Source organism: Equus quagga, chromosome 4 (genome assembly GCF_021613505.1).
Source record: "Equus quagga isolate Etosha38 chromosome 4, UCLA_HA_Equagga_1.0, whole genome shotgun sequence".
NCBI classification, from domain to species: Eukaryota; Metazoa; Chordata; class Mammalia; order Perissodactyla; family Equidae; genus Equus; species Equus quagga.
The window spans coordinates 126,999,831-127,026,426 of record NC_060270.1 but is presented as its reverse complement, the minus strand read 5'-3'; the positions used below and the strand labels follow the sequence as shown (position 1 = coordinate 127,026,426).

The 26,596-nt window shown below is 37.2% G+C and overlaps 1 protein-coding gene across 2 annotated transcripts in view; it reads left to right on the top strand.

The window, feature by feature from the left end:
- The window catches only part of LOC124238561 (3-hydroxyisobutyryl-CoA hydrolase, mitochondrial), a 95,652-nt gene extending 69,308 nt beyond the window's left edge, over positions 1 to 26,344 (top strand). For both annotated transcript variants that reach the window (XM_046659642.1, XM_046659643.1), the window contains 7 exons: positions 2,657 to 2,802; positions 4,768 to 4,854; positions 9,097 to 9,155; positions 9,874 to 9,955; positions 20,375 to 20,494; positions 22,794 to 22,827; positions 25,652 to 26,344. In XM_046659642.1, coding sequence (XP_046515598.1) covers positions 2,657 to 2,802; positions 4,768 to 4,854; positions 9,097 to 9,155; positions 9,874 to 9,955; positions 20,375 to 20,494; positions 22,794 to 22,827; positions 25,652 to 25,767 — 644 coding nt within the window. In that variant the 3' untranslated portion in view covers positions 25,768 to 26,344. The remainder of the gene's footprint in view (positions 1 to 2,656; positions 2,803 to 4,767; positions 4,855 to 9,096; positions 9,156 to 9,873; positions 9,956 to 20,374; positions 20,495 to 22,793; positions 22,828 to 25,651) is intronic.
- The last annotated feature ends 252 nt before the right edge of the window (positions 26,345 to 26,596 follow it).

The following is a 26,596-nucleotide window of genomic DNA, read 5'->3' as shown; positions in this document are numbered from 1 at the left end:
AGCTTTATTAATATCTTAGAGTAGAATATTGTGGCATTAAGAAAAGTTAGTCCAAAGACTCTAAAGTAAGAATGAGCTTCACCTGTTCAAGGAACCAAATAGAGGCAACTGTCTGAATCAGGGGCAGAAGTGATATACTATGGTCTTGAAGCGGTACATGGGGGCTCTCAAAGAGGTACACAGGGGCCTCTGGTGAAGAGCTTGGATTTCAACCTAAATACGATGAGAAACTGGGAGAGTTTAAAGCAAGGAGTGCATGATCTGGTTTACGTTTTCTGGCTGCTTTGAGGAAAATGGATCATAGGGGTGTAAGAGTTGTAGCAGGGACACTTGTTAGAAGGTCATTACGTTAATGTAGAGCTATGCTGTCTAATACTGTAGCCACTAGCCACATATAGCTATTTAAATATTAATTAATTAAATTTAAATAATATAAATTCAGTTACACCAGCCACATTTCAAGTGTTTAATAGCCACCCATGGCCAGTGGCTACCTTATTGGACAACATAGATTATAGAACATTTTCATCAAGACAGAAAATTCTATTGGATAGCACAGGTATTGAGAGAGGATTTTGACTTGTAGTAGTGTGGAGGTATAGAATTGGAATAGAGTGGATAGTTTTGAAAGATGTTTTAGAGTTCACAGGCTTTCTGATGTGATGAATCAGGAATAACTCCAAGATGTTGAGCTTGTGTTACTGGGTGGATGAGGCCAGTTAGGGAAGAAGTATTGTAGTTGGAGGGTGGGAATCAAGAGTTGTGTTTTTGCCATGTTATATCTGACTTGCTTATTATACATGTGGTTATGTCTAGAATGCAGATCTAAGAGTTGAGTATTCAAGGGAAAAGGCATAACTAGATATATAGATTTGAGAGCATATTAGTCTGCTACAGCTGCTATAACAAAATAGCGCAGACTGGGTGGCTTAATCAACATTTATTTCTTGTAGTTCTGGAGCTGAAAGCCCAAGATCAAGGTATTGGCAGGTTTGGTTCCACCTGAGGCCTCCCTCCTTGGCTTGTAGACAGCTGCCTTCTTGTTCTTCTGTGTGTGTCCCTGGTTTCTATTCCTTTTCCTGTAAGGACACTTGTCATATTGAATTAGGCCCCCACTCGTATAACCTTCTTTAACCTTATTTGCCTCTTTAGAGGTCTCATCTCCAAATTGTCACATTGTGGGTTAGGGCTTCAGCTTAAGAATTTTTGGGGGGATACAATTCAGTCCAAAACAGGGACTAATAAGCATATAGATGTTATCTAAAGCCATAAGAGCTAAGGAAATGCATGTATAGGGAGGAGGGGATACTCTAAGAACAAGCCCAGGCACAACAGCATGTAGAGGTCAAACAAAAGAAATGGAACCAGCAAGGGGGACTGGAAAGAAGCAGCCATTGAGGCAGGGAGCAAAAAGAGAGAATATGGTGCCCTGGGAAAGATGAAAGTGTTTCAGGATTGAGGGTGTTTTCACTTGTCGGAGTATCGCTGAGGCTCTGGGGCAGGTAGGCACGTAGGATGTTGGGAATAGTTGGGGGCCTTGAAGAGTTTGATTAAGGTATTGGTTTTAATGTAAAAGAAATGGGCAGTCATGGAAGAGTTTTAAGCAGTAGAATGGCTTGTGTTATTAAAAAGATCACTCTGGCTATCGTATGGAGAACCGTTTGGAGGAGGAATCAACAGGACATAGTCACTGTTGGGGGCTCAAGGGGTGGTACGAGAGAAGATGTTGAGGCTAGATTGGTTGTACCCTTTATTGGTGTGGGTGACCCCCTAGATGGGGATGATGGCAGTAGGGGGAGGTCATGAATTCAACTTAGACCTATCTTATTTGGGGTGCTAAGAGAGATTTCTGTTTACAGCAGTATGCTGCCAGTTCTTTCGAGTTTCGAAGTAGAACTGGAAAGGATTTGAATTCTTGTGTTTTTATCTAAACTTAATTAAATGAAGCAGTCTTAGAAAAGATAGGGATTATAAAACTAGAGGGTCACAGTTGTTTAAGGAGTTCTTAAACACTAGAAAGTAGTGTACTGGCAAGTATTTGCATATATGCTGTTTTCAGTTATTACCTGTGGAGGGAATAAGGGAACTTAAAAAATGCTGATGGTTAAGAAGAGTAAATGCAAGCAAGTGATTTTATAAGGTATAAACTTGTTTGTTTAGTAGGACTAATGGTTATTGCATCCCTTTAAATCTCGTGAATTTTAGCTAATTTGCTATTTGGAAAATGATTTAAATGGTAATAATCAGTTTTCATATAATAGCCTTAGATTATGTATATTTTTTCCTATGCTATCATTTGGAAAGCAAGTATTTTTCAATTTTTACCTGTTTCAGAGATTCTTAAAAAGTAAATTAGTGGTGAGAAAATTTAGGTAATATTTATTGATTACTTTTTATGTACAAAACATTTTGCCATCAAATACTTTAATGACTTCCGTAGACATGACACATGAAAATTTTAAGTACCCAAATTGTTAGCTTAATTTATAGCAAGTCTTTTGTGATATTGATTGCATTGTATAGTACTTAGTTTAATAATGTTTCTAACAGAGATTCAAACTCCAGAGAGAAATGAGTGTCTGATCTAAAGTAAAGAGAATTATATTCATCTCTTTTATTTGAACCATTGTTATCTCTTTTTGTTATTTAATTACAGGACTATTTCCTGATGTGGGTGGAGGTTATTTCTTGCCACGACTTCAAGGAAAACTTGGTTACTTCCTTGGATTAACAGGATTCAGGCTAAAAGGAAGAGATGTGTACACAGCAGGCATTGCCACGCACTTTGTAGATTCTGAAAAGGTAATTGCTTGGATGATTGCATTTTGTGTTGTTGGAATAACTCATATTGCACAGGGAGGCGTATGAGTGGTTGAGATCACAGGCTTTTGGTAGATGTGAATCTGAATCCTGGATCTACTGCTTGAAGCTGTGTGATCTTGGGGAAGGTGCTTAAGGTCGGCAGTCGGCAGTTTCCTTATATACAAAATGGAGATGATTGTATCTGGATTCAAGGCTGTTTGCCCAGCACCTTCAGTAAGTATTTTTTAATGAATAATTACAGTCTGTTTTTTTTGAAAAAAATTAATACCTATTTTAAGAAAGTCTAATATTTAAAAATCTAAATTTATATATAAAAAGATAGGCTTTTATTTTTTAAAGGCATTTTTTAAAGGTTCTCTTGGTTGTGAGTTTCCCTAGTGCATTTGTAAAATATACTCTTAAAAAACTTTTCATAAGGATGCCTGTGACAAGGAACAGCTGTTACTTATCTTTGTCTTTTTTTTTTTTTTTTTAAACAGTGTAGCCAATTTTTCTTAGCACAGGATAGCATAGTGGCAAAGAACATGCAGCCAGCCAGCCTGGGTTTAAATCCTAGCTTGAATTTAGCGTGTTTTGCCCCCAGTCTTCCCATCTCCAAAAATGGGACCTGCAGTTTTACCATAGTAGTTGAAGCTCCTTGTGTTAAATGTAGTAGAAAACCCAATTTCAGGTACTTTTGCTTCAGAATTCCCAGCAAGAGGTTTGGGGTTTATTCTCCTTTGGCTGGCCTATATCACCCCTGAGCTATGTGAGTGGGTGGAATACACTGACAAGCCTATCCTAGCTAATGTGCTCTGTCCCTGGAACTGTGGGGTGAAGCCAGCTTCCCAGGAAGCACATGGATCTCCAAATGAATATCTGAACCTGGGGGGGGTGTGTTTTGAGATAGGAGAAGGAACATTAGAAAAATGTATGGAGTTTGTCCCCTTTACATTGTTATGAGGGCTTTCATCACATTTGCTTGAAGTTTCAAATCTTTCTCTGTGTTGTGGGCATCTTCAGCCACATTGAGTAGGTGGCTGTCTCATCCCTCCCTTGATGTAACAGGAAGCAAACATGGGCGCTCCATTATCTACTCTGGAGGGATACCTGTGGTTACAGTGGGATTTAGTTAAGCATGGGAGAGGAACTGATCCACACTCTTCTCCCCTCTTTGTCAGCTTGCCTAATATTTGTAGTGTGTAGCCTGCCATTCACAGGGCCTGTAGAGGATAATAAAAAGGAGTAATACACATTGGGGATGGGGCTAGAGATGGGTACTGAATAAATAACCATGTGTCTCATCTGACAGAGTGAAGTATGACAAATGTAAAAAAAGAATACAAAGAAAGTACTCACTGAATTGAAAGGAGTAAGAGCTTACTTACAAGAAAGGACTGGAAGTTTTTTCATAGAGATTGCAGCTCAGCTGCACCTTAAGATGAGTTTTGTCAGGAAAAGGCATTCTGGATAGAGGAAACATTTGATGAGCAAGCCCATAGGGGCAGGAAAGCATTAGCTATGTTTTGGAAATAGTAAAAAAGTCCTGTTTGCCTGAGCATAGGATAGGTGTGTGAGGGATATAGGTGGACAGTGAAGTGTGGCCATATTATAGAGCTGTGCATTGACTATGCTAGCCATTAGTCACATGTGGCAATTTTAGTTAATTAAAATAAAACTTATAATTCAGATCTTTGGTTGCATTACATTTCAAGTGCACAATAGCCAGAGGGAAACAAATATGAATGTCTCTATTTCTCCTCTTTAGTCCCTTCCATCTTTATCCATTCCTTGCAAAGCACCATTTGCTGTGTAGGAATGTGTGCACATTCATCCTCAGTGAAAATTTTCTTCACTGACTCAGCTGAAGAGAACACATGATAATTTTAAGACAGAGATTTTAAAAAAGAATATAAGATTTCTAAAAAGAAAATTTGTTTTTCCTTTTCTTCCCCCCCCCTTTAGTTGGACACGTTAGAAGAAGATTTATCAGCCCTGAAGGCTCCTTCAAGTGAAAATGTTGCAGATGTCTTAGAAACTTACCATACAAAGGTAATCTTGTGACTTTTCTAACCTCAGTTTTAATTCATGGGAAAGTGGAAATGATTGAAAACTTGGCAGTTGATGAATATTCTACTTAGTAGATGTAAATAAATGTACTGGGATTTATTTACTTTAAAGCTTGATGGGGAGGATCAGTGCTTCACAGTGGTTAGGATTGAAGAAGACTTCTGTGCAGCTGCACAGCTTGTCTTCTCACTGCTGCTGAACTTCAGTGCGTAGCCTTGTGATTGGCCTTTGGAAGGGCTTTTTATAACAGACTAGAACATTTCTGTGATGGAGGTTCAATGTTGATGCTATTTGTGCAGCTGCTAAAGTGAAACTCTGGTATGTATCTAAATATAATAATAAAGTTTATTGTAATGTTTACTTTTAATTCCTTACTTATGTTGCCTAACTTAAATTTTCTTTTAAGAGCAAAGAATCTGTAAACATGCTGCATGATCTCTAGTTAAACATGGTGGGTTGAGTATATACTCCCTCCTAAAACCGCCCTAAAATTGTAATAAAGGAATAAAAAGGCATGAGTCCACAAAAACAGACAGAACAGAAGAGGAGACAGTGGCAGGCATGAGATGTCAATATTTTGGAAGCTTGAAAGCAGAAGGATGAGGGCAGCTACTTTAGACCTAAGAACACTGAAATCTTGTCCTTCAGTGGGAGAAGACAATAAGAAGTAAGTCGGTTCTTGCTGTAGACCCTTTTAAGGTACCAGGTCCTTCTGAAGACTAGGGGGTGGAGTAGGGCAGAAAAACGGGAAGATCTCTGCAAATTTTTATTAGGAGCAGATAGGCCTCCAAAAGTTCTCCTCCTGTAACAGCAGGTACCCTCTTATACGCTGGCGGAAAAATAGAGTCTTACTTCTTAGACCAACTCAGACAGGCCTAGCTGACTGAGGGCAGGGGTAGGTGAGGTACTCTACTTAAAAGAGGCAAAGCATACTAAATGGGAAGACCTCTAGCCTCCTTCCCTAGTCAACTTCCAGAATCATTACATACCATCTGTCTTAGTCAGTTTGCGCAGCTATAAAAAACATACCATACACCGGGTAACTTAAACAACAGAAACTTACTTCTGACAGTTCTAGAGGCTGGGAAGTCGAAGATTAAGGTCCCGGCTGATTAGGTTCCTAGTGAGGGCTGTCTTCCTGGTTTGCAGATGGACGCCTTCTTGCTGTATCCTCACAAGGCCAAGAGAGAAAGTGAGCTCTCTCAGGTCTCTTCCTCTAAGGGCACTAATCCCATCACAATGCTTTACCCTCTTATGTAATTACCCCCAAAAGGCCCCACTTCCAGATACCATCACATTGGAGATTAGGGCTTCAACATGAATTTTGGGGAGGACACAAACATTCAGCTCCCTGTACCATCCTCCTCCCAAGCAATACATTAGAGGAAAAAGAAAAAACCTCCAGATACTGACATTCGAGGACCCCTACAATGAAACATCCAGGTCCTTGCCTGATCATCTTATCATGTATCAGATGATTGGCAATCTTAGAACTGCAATTGACATTACAGACAAAGCTTCTTAATTTTAGTGCTTCACACAGGAAAACACGAATTGCCAGGCATAAAAAAACAGAGATTGGTCAAAACAAAAAAGGCACTTGAAGGAAGCAGACAATGTTGGGAGAAGAAGGAAACTTAAAAACAACAACAACAACAAAAGCTTGTCTTCAGATCAGAGGAAAATATTTCGTCTATGAAATAAGAATGGATATTATAAAAAGAAGTAAGTAGTCAAAGAATAAAAAGAAATTTAAAGTATGATAGCAAAAGGGAAAAAAAGCCCGCAACCGATTAGATTAAAATTGATGGTTGGAGGAGACTCTAAGAGGACTAAAATGATGATAAGATTGAAAATGGAGAGAGAGGAAAATTAGAGATATTATTCTAGGAGGTCCAATATCTAATTATTAGGAATTCGTAACAGAGAAGATGGGTTGAGGGGGGAGGAGTATTTAGAGAAATAGTGCAAAAAATTACCCTGAACTGAAGAACATGAGTACATATTGACAGGGTCCCTGAATGCTCAGTGCAATAAATATGAATACTGAGCATGTGAGGATTTCATCAAAACATTTGATAGTGTCTCATGTTGTCAAATTGGGTAAATATGGGGTGGATTATAGAGTATGGAGGTTGAAGGGCCTTACCAAAGAGTTCTGTTAAATGTGTAGTGTTAGTCTGTAGGTAAAGTCATCTTGGCCTTGTCTTATTCAGTATTTTTCTCAGTGATCTGGATGAGAATATTGACAGCATTTTGATTAAATTGATTTGAAAGTAAGAAAATAAATTAGGTAAAAGAATATGGATTAAAAAAACCCTTCATGTTTAGAGTGATCTGTTTAATAGTAACAGTGTGAAATTTAATAGATGGATGGAGAAAGCAGTCCTTGTATTTTCCTGTACTCTCACACTACTACTGCATTCACAGCACTTCTCACACCAGATATATGGGTTTTCCACACGTGAAGCAATTCTCTGCAGCACCAACTTGGTGTCCTGAGACTCATTTCAATACAACTCTATCTGCCTGGAGTTAGCATTAGATTGATCCCACAACTTAAGGGCTCAGTCCCACAAGACTGACCCCACTTCAGATGCCAATCACAAGTTCCAGGTTGTCACCTGTATTTCTGACTGACCCGCTATAAATCGGGGTTCTCATGACCCCCTCCTTGGATTTAATAATTTGCTAGAATGGCTCGCAGAACTCAGGGAGACACTTAATGTTTATTGGTTTATTATAAAGCATACAATAAAGGATGTGAACCAACAGCCTGATGAAGAGATACATAGGGCAAGGTCTCAAGCCTAGGAGCTTCTGTCCCCATGAAGTTGATGTCTACCACTCTCCCCATATGTGGATGTGTTCACCAATCCATGAAGCTCTCCAAACCCTATCCTTTTGGGTTTTTATGGAGGTATAGGCAAGATTTATCATAGGCATAATTGATTACGTCATTGACCATTGATGATTGAATTCAGTCTCCATCTTTTTTTCCCTCACTGGAGGTGGAGGGAGGGAGATGAGGAGGTGGAGGATGGGTTGATGGTGGGGAATGGGACTGGAGGTTGCAACCCTTTAATTATGTGGTTGGTTCCCTTGGCAACCAGCCCCCATCTTTCGGGACTTTCCAGAAGTCACGCCATTAATATAAATAATGATGTGGTTGAAAGGAGTTTGTTATGAATAACAAAAGACAACCATTTCACCTTTATTCCAGGAACTGAGACCAAACGACCAAATATTATAAAAAAGATGTTCTGTTTAGGAAATTTCAAGGGTTTTGGGAGCTGTGAGCCAGGAACCAAAGACCAAATATATGGCCAAAGACCAAATGGATATTTCTTATTTTAAATCACAATATCACAGTAGAGATAAGTGAAAATCTTGGATTTCAACCCAGAGTACCAAATTCATAAGGACAGGTTGGGAGAGGTGTAGCCTACAGTGGCACCAGTTAAAAGAAAATATTCTACCTACTCAGTGTAAATCCGCAGCATAGTAGGGTTGCCCCAAACCTAACCCAGAACTGTCCTATTAGTAAAAGAATTGTATCCAAAACAAACAAGAGTCTGTGGGGCCCTGTTGTACTTTGCTGTGATTCAGCCATTCCTGTAGCTAAGGTATGTGTTTCCACACTTTAAGAATGACCTGGATAAATTGGAACTTGTGCATAAGAAGGACCTGGATTGTCAGGGGACACAAAACTGCACTGTGTGAGAAAAGATGAAGGTGGAAGAGGGATTAACTGAACTATAAACATGAGAGGGCTGATTTTTGGTCCAGAATTTTTTTAAAAGTCCTAATTATAGTTGCTCAAGCGCTTGTGAGTTCCTTCCTGAAGTACTGTTTTCTCTGCCTGGAGGTCAGCACTACAGGAATGTGGTAGGAATTTCTGTGTTAGATGGGAATTTGGGCAAGATGACTTCTCACGTCCTTACGATCCCTACATTTATTAACACATTTTAATGATAATATATTATGTATAAATAAAAATACAAGAATATTTTTTGCCTTTGACACTTTTAAGAGCTAGTTTGGAATAATACATACTGTCTGAATTTTGAACATACGGTGGTAGTTATTTATGAGACTGTTAGCTGTAATTTTACTGAAAGTGATAATCTATCACAAAGTGTATCATTAAATATGAAATTTTAAAGGATTTTGAAAAGATTTGAGTTACCTCAAATTAATTGAAATATTTTTGTTTTCAAACAGTCCAAGATTGATCGAGACAAGTCCTTTATACTTGAGGAACACATGGACAAAATAAACAGGTACTTAAAGAGAGATCTCAATTATATCTTCCCTTTGGAAAGACTATATTAAATTCAATTTGCTAACATTGTAGTTATATTGTATTTGATAATGCACCAAATTCTGAGATCAGATAGCATAGTGCTTTTATTTTCACTTTTCTTTGAAAGTAGCTTCTTGCCCACTCTTTTTGGGGGAAATAAATTCATTATACTTAAGTAATCTGTCATGCTGATTCATTTTAGTGCAAAACATCTTTTTTCTTTTTCTTTTTTTTTTAATGGGGAAGAGCGGCTAGAAGATAACAATTGAATTAACTTATCTTTTATCTTTGTAAAGTCATCTTTTCTGAAGGTCGCATCAAGCCAATCAGCAAAAGATTTTGTGCAGTGATTTCAGAGGTTGACACACTGGCATAGGGGACACAAGGGGAGGAAAACTATTGGAAAATAAGACAACTATCTCTGCATTTTAGAAGCATCGGTTTTTCGCAGTTAAGATATTTATTTACATATAATAGATGCAAAAAAGTAAAAGCAAAAATTTAGCCTTTATTTTGCATTAGTGAAGGTAGACTGTAAACCCTTACCCAGAGAAGCAATGTTCTAGTTCATCATCCTGTAAAATTTTTCATTATTGAAATGGGGTTTAGGGGAAGCCTGTGTTTAGACTCATTGCTGTCTTGGAAAGAAGAAACTGCTTGCACATTGATGAAATCTTTTGTTTCCTTTTTTATAGTTGTTTCTCGGCCAATACTGTGGAACAGATTATTGAAAATTTACGGCAAGATGGTTCATCTTTTGCCCTAGAGCAGTTGAAGGTAATATATGGATCATTTCAACCCTGAGCATGGTGAATTCTTGTGATAGAGAAGCCTCTCCGAGGGGTGTCAGAGCTCCGTGGTGGTGACATAGCCCACTGCACAGTTTGTTTGCCTGAACTTAGCTGAGCATCAGAAAGCCGTTCCACAAAACCTTTACCAAAGTGCCTGGTCCACTTGCTGGATGATAAAGCTAAGCTGTTTTTTGTCCTTTGAATGTGACAGAGAAGGACTTTAGTAAGTATGCTTTATCTCCAATAGTCCCCGTTGTCCTGTGGGAGAAGCGTTTGTATTAGAAGAGTTGGGTCACTGGAGAATAGTCACCATATAACATATTGCAATTGTAACATTAACCTATCAGTTCTGTTTAATATGCAGCAGATCAGTATATGGTCTTCTAAGCATATACTGATTTAATAAAGGTTTAATAAAAAAGTGATCCTTTTTAAACTAACAAGAGGCTCTATCTACAGCTATAGCTGAGTCTTAAGTGTTAGGTACACTGATCTTTTGACAATGTGACTCAATTGGTAACAGCAAAAGAAAAGCCTTTTTTGTATAAATGAGTGCACATTGGGTTACTGACATTCTTGGAACTGTCAAACGATTATGAAACTTGGAGTCTTACAGACTTCTAGACAAGGAAAGAAGAAAACATGTTTCCTTATACTTAAAAGAAAAGATGTTTTAGCTTGTCTTTATTTGCCAGTTTCTAGGTTGAATTCTAACATTTCACTTGTCAGGAAACTTAATGACAAAACATTTAGGTAAATTCTGGTAAAGATGAAAACATTTCCCGTTGTTACTGTATTCTTAAGGGGGAAATCCCAAGTTAATTTGTGTCTTAGGATCTTATTCAGTATTGGAATTCTAGTAACCTTTAAGGATAGACATAAATTAGAGTAGGTAGACCAGCCATATAATTCCCTAACTCACAAAAGTACATTAATGTAACTCTTAACAACTTTTAGGAATGTTTGCATAAATGTAGATAATAATTTTATGTTTCAAGGATTCTGACTCTAAGTTGGTTCTCTTGTTTCCAGAGTAATAGAGAAACTAATATTCCTGTTATTTTGATTTTAGCAGTAGAGCCCAAGTAAGTATACACTTAGTAATTTCACTTGAAAATAGTCATGCAGCACATTACATCATAGGCTATATGATGTCACTTTAAAGCAATAAAGATATGCAATGAACCATATTATTTTAAATCACTGGCCTACCCCAAAACTGAGGGATAGGACTCATATGGTCTTTCAATTTTCCTTCGATTCCTCTGGCAATATGACTGTTCTGCATTCAGAAAAGAGTACTTGGCAAGTCACCCATTACAGTGAGGATCACCATAAGCGCTTTCACTCGAAGGACAGGTTTTCATTTTTATTTAGTTGATCTGTACCTCTCATGTGTGAATGTGGCTCTAAAATATTAGTATCTGCTGGAAATAACATGATGTGGGCATCAAGAAATTTCCACTGAGCTTCCCTCAGAGCTTAGATACAGGATTCGTTTTAATTATGTCAACCAGAAACATACACCAAAAAATACTGAGAGAGAAGATAGTTGATAGTGCTTTGGTGAAAGATTTGCAGATCAAATCTTAAAGAACATTCTAATATTTGTGTCAGTAAACCTCTCGGATTGGTCCTAACCCCCATGGGCTCTTCAGGGATTCCTGTCTTCCTTCTGCACGTCCCAAGGATCTAGTCTATGTTTATGTTCCAAGTTGCAACCATCTACTCTATGTCTTAGGGGTTCCTGATGGTCCATGGGCAAGAACATAATCTTTTCAACATACTTGCTCAACATTAAATAAAAACGTAGGTTTTTAGAAATCTTTTCTTTAGATTTTTGAAGTTTTTACTGATAATCACTATAGGCCAACATATGGGGTTAAAAAAATAACAAATATAGGGAGGCTGTTAATTCTTTACAAGTGATGGAATTTTTATAGTACCTTATTTTTATGGCTTCTCATTTTCTCTTCTTAGATTTTCCTTCAAAGTTCTAATAAAACTTTTTTTTTTAATGCCTAAGATTGGAATTAATCAGATCTTTTAAGTCCCTCTTTTGGTGTAGGTTGTTCGTGGTACCAAATAATCCATGTAAGCTAATGGGCTATTTAAGTGCCCTCGTGGGCAGCTTACCTTAGGGAAACCTTAACCAAAGACTCCAGTTGCAGTGCTCTCACGTTTTTGTGTATGAGTGTGTTTAATTGTGGTAAAATACACATAATGTAAAATTTACCATCTTAACCATTTTTAAGTGTATAGTTCAGTATTAAGTATATTCACATTGTTGTGCAACCAATCTCCAGAACATTTTCATCTTGCAAGACTGAAACTTTATACCCGTTAAACAGCAACTCCCCATTTCCCCCTCTCCTCAGTTCCTGGCAACCACCATTCTACTTCTGTTTCTATGAATTTGACTATTCTGGATACCTTTCATAAGGGAAGTCATACAGCATTTGTTCTGTTGTGACTGGCTTGTTTCCCTTAGCATGCTTCAGGGTTCATCCATGTTGTAGCATGTACCAGAATTTTATTCCTTTTTAAGGCTGAATAGTACTCTATTGTATGTGTATAATGCATTTTGTTTATCCATCCATCCATTGATGGAAATTGGGTTACTTCTACCTTTTGGCTGTTGTGAATAATGCTGCTGTGAACATGGGTGTACACATATCTATTTGAGAACCTACCTGTAATTCTTTTGGATATATACTTGAAATTAGAATTGCTACATCATATGGAAATTCTATTTTTAATTTTTTGAGGAACCTCCATACTGTTTTCCATAGCAGCTGCACCATTGTACATTCTCATCAACAATAGTGTACAAAAGTTCCAATTTTTCCATATCCTCATGAACACTTGTTATTTTCTGTTTTTTGATGGTAGCCATCCTAACGACTGTGAAGTATTATCTCATTGTAGTTTTGATATGCATTTCTCTAATGATTAGTGATATTGAACATCTTTTCATATGCTTGTTCACCATTTGTATCTTCTTTGGAGAAATGTCTATTCAAGCCCTTTGCTCATTTTTTTAATTGAGCTTTTGACCTGTGGTGGTGAGCTGTAGCAACTCCTCTCCTGTTTCAGTCTCCCTTTTCTGGTAATGAAACTAGCAGGCTTGCCAAAGTAAAGAACGTTCTTCAGGGCCAATGAGAGAGAAGTATTTCTTTTCCAGAATTGTAAGTGATATCAATAATCAAAGGAATATGAATAGAGGAGTTTATTACCCCCCGTTAGACTCTCAGCAAGGACACTGAGCCAAGGAAGGAATTTAAATGGGTTACAGTCCTTTGGAGGGTTGGGATACGAAGTATTTTCTTGGTTATTGATAGAGGATAGCCTCTTGTGTTAAAGGCTTAGAGGGCGTGTAAGTTTCTTTCCAGTACTACAAAACTCTTAAAATTCTTTGGAATTTCTTCTTTCTAATCACCAATATGAAATTTATGTATTTGTTTGATTTTAAAATATTCACTTTGTGAAGAGTAAATGAAACTGAGCTTTATACTTGAAGTTAACATGCAAGAACATGACAGCCCTGTCTAAAGAATTCATACACTGAAAAATTGGGGGAAAAAATGGAAAACTAAGAATGATAACCAGGGCATAGATTTTAAGAAAGAAGAGCAGCAAAATATTAAAAAGAAAAATTAAAAGATTACTAATCTTTCTGTAATCTTTGAGAATTACCCATATGCTGTACTATTTAAAAATAAAGTGAATTCATGAAGAATTAAATGCTACAGGAATTGTTCTTCTGCTGTAAACAACAAGAAAACTGGACAAAATGTATGAAACAAGTGTTTGCAGACATTGGACAGTGCGTGCAGCACAGGGCTTTGATTTCTGAGAGGAGAAAAACAAGCAAGAGAGCCCTAAGATTGACTTAACTTTTTTGACATGTTTTGGGTAGGACTCCATGAAACCAGGGAAAGAATCACAGGAAAGCAGTAGTCTGAACAGTTAACAAGGCTCATACACGTCTGGGAAGAGTTCATGTTCCCATCAGCCAAAAGGTTTACACTTTAGTAGTGGAGGTTTATTAATACTAGAGTAAAAGCTGCTGTGAACTCTCCAGGAAATTCACTGGGGAAAAGATCTTTTCAACACATAGTTCTGGAATGGTTGGACATCTATATGCAAGAAAAAAAAGGTACTTGACTTTTACCGTGCACCTATAGGGGAGAAAAAAATTCTCCTCTACCCTCTTAGGGTCTCTAGCTGGGCCTAAGAATTAAATTGATATAAGACAGATTAACAGAAAAGCATACAAATTTTATTACAGTTTTACATGTACATGAAAGAAGAGAGTAATTCTGTACAAGAGAATGAAGACCTGAATAAGTGACCAGAGCAGGAAGCTTTTATACCTTTTAGAAAGAAAAACAGTAAATTTGTGAAGAATTGACAAGATGAAGGAGTTTGGGCTTGGGTAGTAAATAGTGGAGAAGTAACTAGGAAGATAAGGGTTAGTTTAAGAAGGTTTGTACAGATTTCTTGGCCCCAAATTCCATCTTGTGATAAGGATGTCTTCCTTCCTCCTGGTACAGGGCAGGTACATTTCACATGGGAGTTTTATCTCCTGCTTTCAGGAAGAAAAGAAGGCTCAGAGTGCCCTTCTTACACCTAGTTGTTCTCAAGCGCCTTTAACAAAATAATCAGTATGCCACTTTGGCATATCTTGGAGTGACATGCTCTGAACGCCTTCACACCCTGTGCAATTCAAGATGGATTATGCAGCTAAATGTAAGAGCTAAAACTGTACCACATCTAAAGGAAAACATAGGAGAAAATCTGTGACTTTGGGTTAGCCAAGATTTATTTTTTTTTTAATGCAAAAAGCAGGAGCTGCAAAAGAAAAAAATTGATAGGTTGATCTTTGTTATAATTAAACACTTTTCCTCTTTGGAAGACACTGTCAAAAAATGAAGAAGCCACAGATTGGGAGGAAATATTTATAAAACATATATCTGATAACAAGACTTTAATCCACTATGTATAAAGAACTCTTACCATTTAATAATAATGATACAGACACCACTAGAAAATGGGAAACCTAGACACTTCATCCAAAGAAGATGGATGAATGGCCAGTAAGCAGGTGAAAAAATTCTCAAGGTCTTTAATAATTAGGAAAATAGAAATTAAAACCACAGTGAGCTGTCACTGTGCATCCATTAGAATGGCTAAAATTTAAAAAGTTGACAGTACCAACACCAAGTGTTGGTAAGGATGTGGATCCAGCAGCTACAACTCACACATTACTGGGCAGTAAAGCAGTTTGGCAGTTTCTTATAAAATTAAATGTACGCTTACTGTAAGACCCAACAATCCCACCCCTAGGGATTTACCCAAGAAAAATGAAAGCATATATCCAACAGATGCTTGTACGCACATGTTCATAGTAACTTTATAATAGCCAAAATCTGGAAACAGCCTAATCCTTATTAACTATTGAATGCGTAAGCAGATTGTGATATGTTCATACTGTGGAATACTGCTCAACTGTAAAAAGGGACGAGCTACTGATACATGAAACAGCATGGATGAATCTCGGAAACATTATGCCAAGTGAAAGAAGGCAAACACAAAGGACTACTTACTATGTGATTTTATTTTTATAAAATTCCAGAAAAGGCAGAACTTATAGGGACAGAAAACAGATCAGATGCCCATGGGTAGAGTTGAGGGAAGGAGAACTTTTTAGGTTGATGGAGATGTTCTATATCTTGATTGTGGGGGTAGTTGCACAGCCGTATTCATTTATCAAAACTTATAGAACTGTGCACTTAAAATGAGTGAATTTTATATGTAAATTATACTTAAATAAAGCTAATTTAAAAAAGTAAAATGGCATACCAAATTATGTTAAAAAACAGTTTGACCTATAGAAGTGGGCATTATATTTGCTGAAGGTACCCATTACAGTATGCTGATAATTGCTATTAAGAGTAATGGGCTACTTTAATGGCAGTGTTGATGGAGACATTGTGCCTTTGGGGAAAGAGTACAGTAAACCTTAAGGGGAAAATGCATCAATTTATGTAGACAGGAAGAGAAAAGAGTTTTCCAGTCTACTGATGGATCTTAGTGACCTTAAACGCTATCATGAGCATTTAGGATATCACGAAATAGGAGTACGTGTGTATTTAGATACTGTCTTTTCGTTTTATTTAAATTGTTAATGGTTTTAAGAAATTACTGGACAAGCCTTAAGATAAGGTTGCAGAAAGTGCTCTTCTTGGACTAGCTTTAAGCCTTCTACTGTAGATGAGGAAAGAGAAATACTGGTGCCCATTTCTTTAAAGTGCTATTTGGTCTTTATATAATAACCTGACTCTTCAGAATGGTGAAAATATATTTAAAAATACATATTTCTGCAGTATTCAGTGAAGTAGGCTGACTTGTTCAGTTTAGGTATTTTTTATTTCTATTGGTTTATTGTCAATCTGAACACTTCTGGAAAAGATTTATAGATAAAAGTACATAATGTATAGGGTGATTATTTAGAAAAATATTAGATGTATAGGGTGATTATTTAGAAAAGAATTTAGAAAAATTCATAGCAAAACATAACTCTTAACTATGGTTCATTTAAACAAGTTAAAAAATCAGAGACCTGTTTAATAGGATATAACAGTGGCTTACATTGCTTGATTTTAAGATCACAGATGATGTAACTTATTACTGTGGATCAAATTCTACCTTTTGTTTAATTCCTTTAAACCAAAGTACAAATGCTAAGAGGTATTTCCCATTTAAGCCTTAAAGCAACACAAGACAGCTTCAGATCTTTAGTGGCAATGTTGTAAAACTCCATAAAAATGGCATTGTCAGTCCATAAAGATCTGTGCACATCTCTCTGCTTGTCCCTATCCCATTATGTGTTCATGTCTCTCTCCTGCTTCTGTCTTTTGCTTTACTGAATGCTGTCTATGGCAGACTATAAGCTCCTGAGAAGCTTGCTTACTCCTGTATTTCCAGACACCTATCACAGAGCATTTCACATTGTAGGAATGATGAGTGAATGAATGGGTAAGGTAGTGTGCTGGCCACTGAGGTGCAAAAATGAAAATCTGGTACCTGTTCTCAGAGAGTTCATGATCTAGTGGAATAGACACAAACAATTGTAATACAGTATGGCATGTACCTCTAAAATAGAGGCACAAATTATTGTGGGTGTACAGAAAATGACAGAGGGAGCCTGAAACAGTCACAGAAGAGGTGTCTGAGCAGAATCTAAAAGATGGAAATGTGTTGCCAAGTAGCAAAGAGCATTCCAAACAGAATAAAACACATACTCAGAGGACAAATGTTTGGAGCATGCAGAGTGGGGAACAAGGAGATAAAGTGTCAGAAAATATGACCGAAAAGATGATTGGAGCCAGATTGTGAAGGGACCTTGTGTTAAACTAAAGAGCTTGAATTCAGTGAGTTTTTTCCTGAGTGGTGTATAGTTTAAGAATTCATTTTTTGAAGTACATAAAAATAAGTCATACATGTGTAGCTCATAAATTTTCACAACATGAATATAACCAACACCTACAATAAATTTTCAAGCATTCCAGATGTCCCACTCGTGTCCCTCCCAGTCACTACCTCTCCCCTAGGATAACCATTGTACTGACTTCTAACACCATAGATTTTGTTTTTGAGTTTTATATAAATGAAATCATATAGTTTTGTGTCTGTTTTCTTTTGTTCAACATTTTACTTGTGAGGTTCACCCATGTTGTACATAGGAGTAGTTTGTTCATTTTCATTGCTACGAGATCTTTCTTTGTGTGATAGGTCACATTTTATTTATTCGTTTCTACTATCGATGGACATTTGGGGTTATTTGCAGGTTTTGACTGTTACATGTAGTGCTGCTATGAACATTTTTGTCTGTGTCTTTTGGTACCATTAGATACACATTTCTGTATATACCCAGGAGTAGTACTGCACTCATCAGGTGTGTTGTTAAAAGATAAACTGAGGCATATTAAAAATTTTAAGAGTTTACTTGAACCAACATTTATTCAAATCCAGCAGCACCAAACAGAAAGTGGTTAGAAAAGCTCCACTGATAGGAGCTAGGGGAAAGACTTATACAGAAGAGACGTAAGCAAAGCAGGGAAATTGTTTGATTGGTTGTAGCTGAAGTGGTTGCGTTATTTGGGAAAGTCTAGTTGGCTGTTTATGATTGGTTGTCTTTAGATTTTGATTTCTTAATTTTGAGGCATTACAGGATTAGGTTTTGGTTTGCTAGTAGGCTGCTAAAGCATTGACACCACCTCAGTCTAATGACTTCTTTGTTTCATTAATTTAACAATGTGTCTATTCATCCTGGTAGTTACTGTCACATAGTTTTTTAAATTTGTTTGTACTAGTTTACAGTTGTGTACTAAGTTGCCCCACATTCTCACCAACACTTAGTGATATTTGTCTTTTTCATTTTAGTCATTCTGGTGGGTGTAAAATAGCATTGCATTGTGGTTTTAATTTGCATTGCCATGATGGCTAATATATATTATTTATATTACATATGTAATATTATAATGTGTAATATACATGTGTTTATTGGCCGTGTGGGTATCCTTTCCTCAGTGGCTGTTAAATCTTTTTTATTGTTACTTTTAATTTGTAGGAATTATTTATATATTCTGGATATAATCCTTTATCCACTAGATGTACTACATACATCTACCTCCTATCTGTTACTTGCCTTTTCTCTTTCTCAGTGGTATCATTTAATGAACGAAAATTTTAAATTTTAATGTACAGTCATGTATTACTTACCGACGGGGTTACATTCTGAGAAATGCATCATTGGGTGATTTCGTCGTTGTGCGAACATCAAAGAGTGCACTTACGCAAACCTAGATGGTACAGCCTACTACACACCTGGGCTGTGTGGTGCTAATCCTATGGGACCACCATCATATGCGTTTGCTGTTGACTGAAACGTCGTTAAGTGGTGCACGACTAATCTAGCTTATTCCTTTTTTTCCACTGCAGTTAGTTCTTTTATGTACAGTTTAGGAAATCTTTGGCTACTCCTGAAGCTTTCAGAGACTAAAACACGTCACATACTAGGGCTTCAGATTTCTCAACAGCATGGGAAGCTAAAAGGCAGTGGATCTTTGCCTTCTATGTCAGGGGTCCCCAAGACCATCCCTGGGGTTGGTGATCCTCCAGAAGGATTCACAGGACCCAGCATATAGTCGTATTCATGGCTAAGATTTAATATAGTGAAGAATACAAAGCAAAATCAGCAAAGGGAAAAGCACATGGGGTGTAGTCTGGAGGAAACCAGCTGCAAGTTTCCAAGAGTTTTCTCTCAGTGGAATCACACAAGACTTGCTTAATTCCTCCAGCATTCAGTTGAGACAGCACATCTGAAGGCTTTCATTGTCAAGTGGTTATTAGGTACTCTCTGCCTAGCATGTAACAAAATTCCAGACTCCAAAAGGAAAGCAGCTGTTGAATCTTGCATTTCATAAATATGGTATGTTGCTCTATTTATTGAGGTCTTCATTAATTTCTCTCAACAATGTCTTATAATCTTCTTTATAGAGGACTTGCATTTGCACATCTTTCATTGGGTGTATTCCTATGAAATAAGGAATTATTTATTCCCTGCCAGATATTTGATGAGTGTTGTTGCAAATAGTGTATGGTATTATTTTAAAATTTCATTTTCTGTTTGTTGATCTATATGAATATAATTGAAATCAAATTTTGTGTATTGACTTTGTGTCCAGTGACTTTGCTAGACTCATTCTAATGCAAAAGGAAGTGGCATAGCATTGTAGGCAAGGAGTCAGGCCTATAATTCTTGTTTATTAATTATTTAAGTACTATAGAAGACCACCTCATAGTACCTTGAATTGTTGTTCTCCTTATTTCCAAGGTAAGTGGATTTATTTACAGGTGAAGACTGTAGTTAAGACATTCTCAAAGAGTCACAAAGTGGGAAGGAAGACCTACTGTATTTATACCACTTCACCTTCTTTATATTGTAAAGTGAAATGTCCTCTGATATATTAGTGGCTTGAAATATATGTATTAATTTTATTTAAGCATAATCACAGTTTGCTTACCTAGCTGGGAACATAATTTATGTCTGGCAAGCTACAAAATGTAGATTTATTACTTAAGTGATAGGTGTAAAGTTTACTGCATTTGTGGAATGATCTGTTTTGTTATTGTAACAGGTTGGAAAACTTGTTTGGTGCTTTGGCAGGGTGTTTGGCAGGGTTAGGCTAAGGCATACTCTTACTTTTATGAGACTTTGTCATATGAAAGTACTGTTAAGGAGCAAATTTTAATATGATTTATATCAAAACGCAGCTAGTTTATTATAGACAATAAAGGAGCTATTGGACTAAAACCAGTAAAATTTTTTTTCTACCAGGTAATTAATAAAATGTCTCCAACATCATTAAAGATCACACTAAGACAACTCATGGAGGGCTCCTCAAAGACCTTGCAAGAGGTATTAACTATGGAATATCGGCTGAGCCAATCTTGTATGGTAAGAATTGTTTTTTAAAGTATTGTCATTTTCTGTTCATGAAAGTAATACACGTTCATTGTAGAACATGTAAAATACAGAAAACTATAAACAAGAAAATTAAAACTACCTGTAAATCTACTCTACGAAAACAACAGGCCAGTTAGTTTAAGGTGTGTGGAAGTACTGCTCCCAGATTGTTGTTAAGCCTTTATGAAACAGCAGTTACATTTGCATGTATAAGTGTAAGGAGGCCTCTAACCATGTGTGGAATTCAAAATAGAAGTTAACCATTTTTTTTGGGCATGGTCTCTGACCTTTGGGCAAGAAGCATAAACTTTCTAAAGCTGAATTCCCTCATTTGTAAAACGAGGAATGTGTTTAAATGTGTGTGTGTGTGTGTGTGTATATATATATATAAAATAATTGTACAAATAGAAGTTACTGGTCTGTTACATGTTTTAATTAATAGATTAGCATTGAAAGTACCATTGTAAATACACTTAAAATAGACAATAATCACATGGAATATTATTGATTTTATGAAACATTTCAGAGTCATAGTGATTTCTTCTTCCAGATGATAAACTCTTTAAAAGCAGAACTGTCCCTTTTGTGTCTTGTGTACAGGGCCCTTAGGTTAATAAAATTATGGCCTAAAGGAAATACTTTGTTTAATAACTAAAAAGCAGACATCCCTAATGGACTTTTATGCCTTGAAATATTTATTAAGATAGTTTGTCTAACCATAAATAAAGCTCTGTTGTCTGTATGTTAAAGTCACTCCTGGTAGGATGTAAACGGCAGCTGAGTTCTGTTGTTAATTATGAGCAGGTGCTCATATGCTAGGCACTTTGTATGCATTCTCTCCATTAAATCTTACACTCTCTCTAGAAGGATAGGTACTATTGTCTCCCTTTTACAGATGAGGAAACTGTGGCATAAGGTGGTGCAGCTGTTAAGTGACAGACACATGGCGTGTGAAACTAGTGCAGGCCCTGTGGACCACTACCCAGCATACCTCACGCAGTCTGTGTTTCTCACTGTACATTTAGTGCACTATCTAGACTGATTCCCCCTTCCTTCGTTCTCTCAGCAAATATGTTAGCTATGTGTCAGGCACTGTGCAGAGTGTTAGGTTGTTGAAAGTGCTCATGCTCCTTCTTCTCATGGAATTTATAGGCTACTGAGACTCTAAAGAACAAGTGAAATAATTAGAAATTGTGGTACGTGCTCTAAAGGAAACATACAGGGTTGGTGAAGGAAGAGAGTGATGCAGGGACAGGCTGGAGTCAGGGAGGCAAAGGGAAGCCTGCTTTAAATTAGTAGAGTAGGTCAGGGAAGACATCTCTGCGATGTCAGCTCATCTGTGACTGGAAGGGTGAGAAGTGAGTATGTTGAAGCCTCTTGAGTTTCAGCAGGGGGTAATTTGATTTGTTTTAAGAAGGTAATTCTTGCTGCTGAATGGAGATGGCGTTGGAGGGGTTCAAGAGTGGGATGTAGAGACCAGGTAAGAGTTTATTGCAGTTATCCAGGTGCAGAATAGTGGTGGCTTGGACTAGGGTGGTGGCAATGGAGAGAAGTGAATGGATTTGAGATATATGTAGCAGATAGAATTGATAGTCCTTGATGATGGGTGTGAGCAAAAGAATGTATTTAGGAGTTAGAACTCAAGAGGTGTGGGTTAAAGATTTAAGTCTGAAAGCACCATTTACACACAAAAAAACTTTAGAGATTTATTTATTTACTTAACAAATAAGAGTGCTAACTATGTGCTAGGCACTGTTAGAGGCACCAAGAATACCATAGGTAAACAACACAGACAAAAATCCCTGCCCTCCTGGAACTTTGTAGTGGGGGAGATAGACTGTAAACAGATAAATTTGTAAAATATATAGTACACGATTATAAGTACTAAGAAAAAGTGAGAAGCAGGATATGGGATATAGAGGGACAAGGGGTTGAACCTGTAGATAGGATGACCAGAGAAGATCTCACTGAGAAGATGTTCTTTGAGTGAAAACCTGAAAGAAGCGAGGGAGTGAGCTGTGCAAGTGTCAGTGTCACTGCAAGTACAAAGCTTGGATAGAGGAACTGCAGGGAGACCTTGTAGATGGAGTGAGGTGGGGGTGGTTGGTGAGTGAGAAAGAGATGAGGTCAGAGCTCACAGGGTGGGGAAAGGCCGTGTGGTCCAGACTTTGAATGTCATGGTTCAGGTTGTGGCCATGGGATTGGGAGGCTAAAGTGGGTGGGAGAGAGAGGAGCTCACCAGGAATACAGATGCCTAGAAATTCTCCATTTAATCTCAATTTTCTTTCAGAGAGGCCATGACTTTTATGAAGGCGTTAGGGCACGTAAGTAACAAATAGTTTTTTTTTCCTTCTGGCTATTTATGGAAATAGGACTTGTGAGCATATACTGTTAATCAAAGATGATAGTTGTTTTATCAGTGAAAATTAAACTTCTATAATGATTGCAAAGTTTTTTCTTTTTAATATTGCCAATTGGCATATAAGGGAAGATGAATCTTTGAAAGCAATATTGTTTAAAAAATTCACATAACCTGGTCACTGCCTTCTGATTTGTACGTAAGAGGTAATCCTACTCCTACAGTCCATGGACTGCCTCTGCTAAGCGCAGCGTGAGCCTGCGAACTCATTCTGCTGCTGAAGCCTTTGAAAGGTGCATTTATTCCCTTAAATGAGGGAGGCAGCAAGCCCCCTGCCCTTCCTCTCTCTTTTGGACTGACCTGGCAAAACCCCAGCAGTGTCAAACCCTGCCAGTCCTTGCCTGTACCTGAGCAGTTAAACACTGACATTGAGGAAAACCATATGACATAATTAGTAACATCTGCTAATGCTCTTATTAATCTCTGTTTTTGCTTCTCATCTCCAAAGTCAGCATATTTAGAAAAAGCGAGTGAAGTAGTTGATTTTTTTTGTTTCTAGCAAATTTGCAGTAATTTCTTTTTATGTATAAGCCCATATCCCTATAAATAATAGCTTAGTTATTTATGTTGTATAAGTTTCATCCCTCTGCATGTATTTTGCATATCTAATTTTCTTGTGTTTTTAATGATCACTTAATATAGCACATTATCTGAATAGAAAGTTATGTTCTCTGAGCTGTAAGCTTCTATAAACACTGGTCACTGTTGTAGAATTCTCTTAATTTTTATCATGACACAACATCATCAGAAATAAGCAGTGGGTTCAGATCCTTTTAGAGGACACATGGAGTTGAGACAGAGGAGACTGCTATTTGTTTTATAAAAACCAAGTAAAATATGCGTTTTTTCCACTAATTCCATACAAATCCTTGCTGCATGTGGATCCGAGCCTTGAACTCTGATTTTAGGAGGTTATATTATGTTGGGTTACTTGAGTTATGTTTCTAAAGTATGCATTATATGTTATAGCAGCCCTTATTAAACTTAAAAAAGGATAGTATTGTTTTTAGATTTACTGTCAGTTATTTGAAAGAAAAAGAGTTGAAACCAACCAGCATCAAAGTTCTGATTCATGACACTGGTGTTTATCAAGCTACTTTATTCAGAAAGCAGTATCTATTCTGGGTAAAACTGTTTGGTGTTCTTACATAACGAAAAGTTTGCTACAATTTGCTAATTATAAAATATGTTAGCATATTAGATAAACTAGCAAATTAGGGGGATAGTTGTCAAAAATTCTTACTTTTAATATCTAGAATAATTTTTTTCCTGGTTATAGAAGGAAATAAAAAATCTCAGCAGAGCTAAGAGCTACCAAATGGAATTTGAGTGGGTGCCTCATGAGACTTCTGAAAAACCTGAGCTGCCTACATGGCAAGAACTTGTTACATCTATGCTAGGTAAAAAGGTTACTTTGAAATAAAATAGCATGCAGATTTGATTAATACTCTCTTTCCTTTTACCCTTCAGTGGACTGTCAAGGAGGTAGATAGCGTTGGCTGGAAGGAATTCTTGTAGAAAGAGTGTTCCAGGATTGTTTTTATTTATGCTGTCCAGGGAATGTAAAACTTTCAGATTGGCAGGGACCATAACATCAGTGTTCAATACCACCACTGATCTGATACTGGAATCTCGTAGTTAGGCAGCCAAACCTTAAAAACCTTCAGTATCCATATTTAATTATGCATAAAGCCCACCTTCCCTCTACCTCCTGAGGCAGCCTGCTTCCTTGGCTCCCAGATTGCTGCTTTAATTATTTAGCCATTTAATACTAAATTTTGTTTTTAGGTTCACTGAAGAGCTTGTGTGTTTAAATATTATCTTTCTTCACAAGAATTATGCACATTTTAAGCATGGTTGAAATTCTACCACCACTATACAAAGTATAGGCTCTTTCCCTCTTTTTTAAAAAAATTTTTTTGAGATAATTGTAGAATCACATGCAGTTGTAAGAAATAACTAGGGAGATCCTGCATACCCTTCACCCTTTTGCTACGTGGTAACATTTGTATAACTATCATATACTATCACAGCCAAGAAATTGATATTCCCCTCTCTTGTTTAAGGAGAGGTTACAGATTGCCTCATACTTATAATCCTGTGGGGATACTATGTGGCTACACTGAGTGATGACTACACCGAAATAAGAGAAGTAAAGTTTCATGATAACCTGGAGGTGGTCTGGTATCTTAATTCAGAGGTGTGTGAACTAGAGGATTCAGCAAAATGGCAGTATCCACATTTAATTATGCATAAAGTCCCCTTCCCTCTACCGTAAGTAATTTTCCTTTCAACTCAGTGGAGGAGGTTAAGAAGACAGATCTGGGCCCTCCACCCTCCCCCACCTTCCCTTTAAACCACACCAGCTCTGGTTTTAGCTGTTTATAACGGGAAGGTTTCATTTACAATTTTGTTTGAAGAAGAAAAAAAGAGTTCTATGGCTTAAATTACTGGATTCACTCAGTAGGCTGTATTCCAGCTAGAGGCATCAGACTTAGCAGGTTAGAAAGTTACCACACGGGTCATCATCAGTACATTGCTATCTATCCAAATTCTGTGGGGGCCTAATTTAGAAGAAAAGAGGAACACATACAAAAATTTAAACTTTGCAGGAAAGAAATGTGCTATAGAAAAATATGCCTAGTACAGGGTAGTTTCTGTCAATTCATTAATTAAAATCTAATACCAGAAAGATGTGTACTAACATTTCTTATATCTTCACTTGACAGTTTTAATAGATAAAGACCAGAGTCCAAAGTGGAAACCAGCTGATTTAAAAGAAGTTACTGATGAAGATTTGAATAATCACTTTAAATCTCTGGGACACGATGATTTGAAATTTTGAGGTGACTGGATTTTTAAGGTATTATTTTGGAGCAGAGATTGGGAAACTATGGCACGTGGCCAAATCCAGCCTGCTGCCTCTTTTTATATGTCCCACAAGCTGAGAATGGTTTCTGCATTTTTAAATGGTTAGAGAAAGAAATTAAAGACTAATATTTCATGATACGTGAAAATTACATGAAATTCAGATATCAGTGTTCATATATAAAGCTTTATTGGAATATAGCTGTACTCATCTATTTACATATTATCTATGGCTGCTTTAAGTAGTTGCAACAGGATTGTAAGGCCTGCAAAGCCTTACATATTTACTATCTGGACTTTTTCAGAAAAAGTTGCCAACCCGTTTTAAAAGATGGGAAAATTTGAAGGTCTTTAGAGATTCTTGAGTTAGTAGTCATGTTCCACATAAGGGCATTTCAGTCACTGATGGACTGCGTATAAGATGGCTGTCCTGGGGGCCAGCCCCATGGCCGAGTGGTTAAGTTTGCACACTCCGCTTCGGCGGCCCAGGGTTTTGCCGGTTTGAATCCTGGGCGCGGACATGGCACCGCTTGTCAGGCCACGCTGAGGGGGTGTCCCACATGCCACAACTAGAAGGACCCACAACTAAAAATACATGACTATGTACTGGGGGCTTTGGGAGAAAAAGGGAAAATAAAATATTAAAAAAAAAAAAAAAAAAGATGGTTGCCCCATAAGATTAGTACCATATAGCCTAGGTACGTGGTAGGCTTACCATCTAGGTTTCTGTGAGTACACTCTACAGTGTTCACACAATGACGAGATCACTTGACGACACATTTCTCAGAATGTATTCCCATCATTAA